The 1,304-nt window shown below is 41.0% G+C and overlaps 1 protein-coding gene across 1 annotated transcript in view; it reads left to right on the top strand.

The window, feature by feature from the left end:
- LOC110037835 (cystathionine beta-lyase, chloroplastic) overlaps nt 1–1,304 on the top strand; it is a gene marked incomplete at its 3' end in the record, with an annotated part of 33,713 nt that extends 32,409 nt beyond the window's left edge. The window contains 1 exon segment of the mRNA XM_020742563.1: nt 921–1,304. Within this exon segment, the coding sequence (XP_020598222.1) occupies nt 921–1,096 (176 nt within the window).

The following is a 1,304-nucleotide window of genomic DNA, read 5'->3' as shown; positions in this document are numbered from 1 at the left end:
GTTGGGGGTGTTTCCCCCCCCCCCCCCCTGCCTCTCTCAGATCTGCTCGTACTCCTATATTATTAAAACTAATGCTTGTTTCATTTTCAACATTAATAGTCTTAAAAAAATGTAGAGAATTTTTACTTACATTGATAACCCGAGAGAGGTTGGAGATCCACCATTATGTCCTGAGGTGCCGATGTGTTCTGACATGCAACTCTACACTGGTGGGCAGTTGGCCATGTTCCTGAGCCTGTGTATATGACAAAATGGTAAGTACCATAAAATTGCATCAATCATTAAATTTTTGAATATTTAGTGAATTTTACCCGCCTCAGATAGTGCTCCGTGTGGGGGACCAAGCCTCCATTGTGGAATGTGGTGTCCACGACCCCCTAAGTCTTGTTATGTTGATTAGTTTTCTTCTTTCTCTGATAATCAGGAGATGCCTAGGCTCTGGTCAACTAAGCCAAAACCTTCTCTTCAACCTAGGTGGGTTGTGGTGAACATATCACCTAGCCGATGCTTGCCACAAAATTAAAAACTATGGGGAAATAAACCTGAAATCAACCTAAATAGTTGTTATGCCTCATGTTAAATGGGTTATACAACTCAGGTTCGGGTTGGACTATCTGACCCATTTAATATTTGGGCTGAGTTCGGGTCAATTAGTTTCGGTTAGACCCAAATCCGACCCACTAACTAGATTTGACGCACCTTTGGGAGCATGACTTAAATTGATTAAGTAAACTAGAAATTGGTAAAACTTTAATAATAAATAGCCTATTTATTATTTGCATTAAGAAGTTGGAACTTTTTCTGCTGCTATGTATGAGTTTCCTAACGTATTTTCTTAAAAGTGTAGACCTTTAACCATGATGGATACATTTTTGTTTTGTTATTGCTTGAAAGTCAACTGACATTATCTGTGGCCGCAGGAAGTGTGAGATCGTTAATATCCTTGCCATGCTTCATGTCTCATGCTAGCATCCCTGCTGAAGTTCGTGAAGTGAGAGGCCTCACCGAAGATCTCATCCGCATCTCCGTTGGCATCGAGGATGTCGATGATCTTATAGCAGATCTAGACTATGCCATAAGATCTGGACCAGTTTGATGTCCAACTTTGCATGGTTCATGAAGCCGACTATCTTATCCGCTTCTTTGTCGACATTGAGATTGCTGATGATCTTAAAGATTATCTAGATTACGCATAAGAATGGGACATGTTTTCTGTCTGAAGTTGCTGGAGACGTCTCACCGGCAACTCATCCAGGCATCGCCACAGCTTAAAGCCAAGACATTCATGGCATCTTTTTTATTGA

The sequence above is a fragment of the Phalaenopsis equestris genome, unplaced genomic scaffold (genome assembly GCF_001263595.1).
Source record: "Phalaenopsis equestris unplaced genomic scaffold, ASM126359v1 Scaffold225623, whole genome shotgun sequence".
Taxonomy (NCBI): Eukaryota; Viridiplantae; Streptophyta; class Magnoliopsida; order Asparagales; family Orchidaceae; genus Phalaenopsis; species Phalaenopsis equestris.
This window is presented reverse-complemented; position numbering and strand designations above follow the sequence as displayed.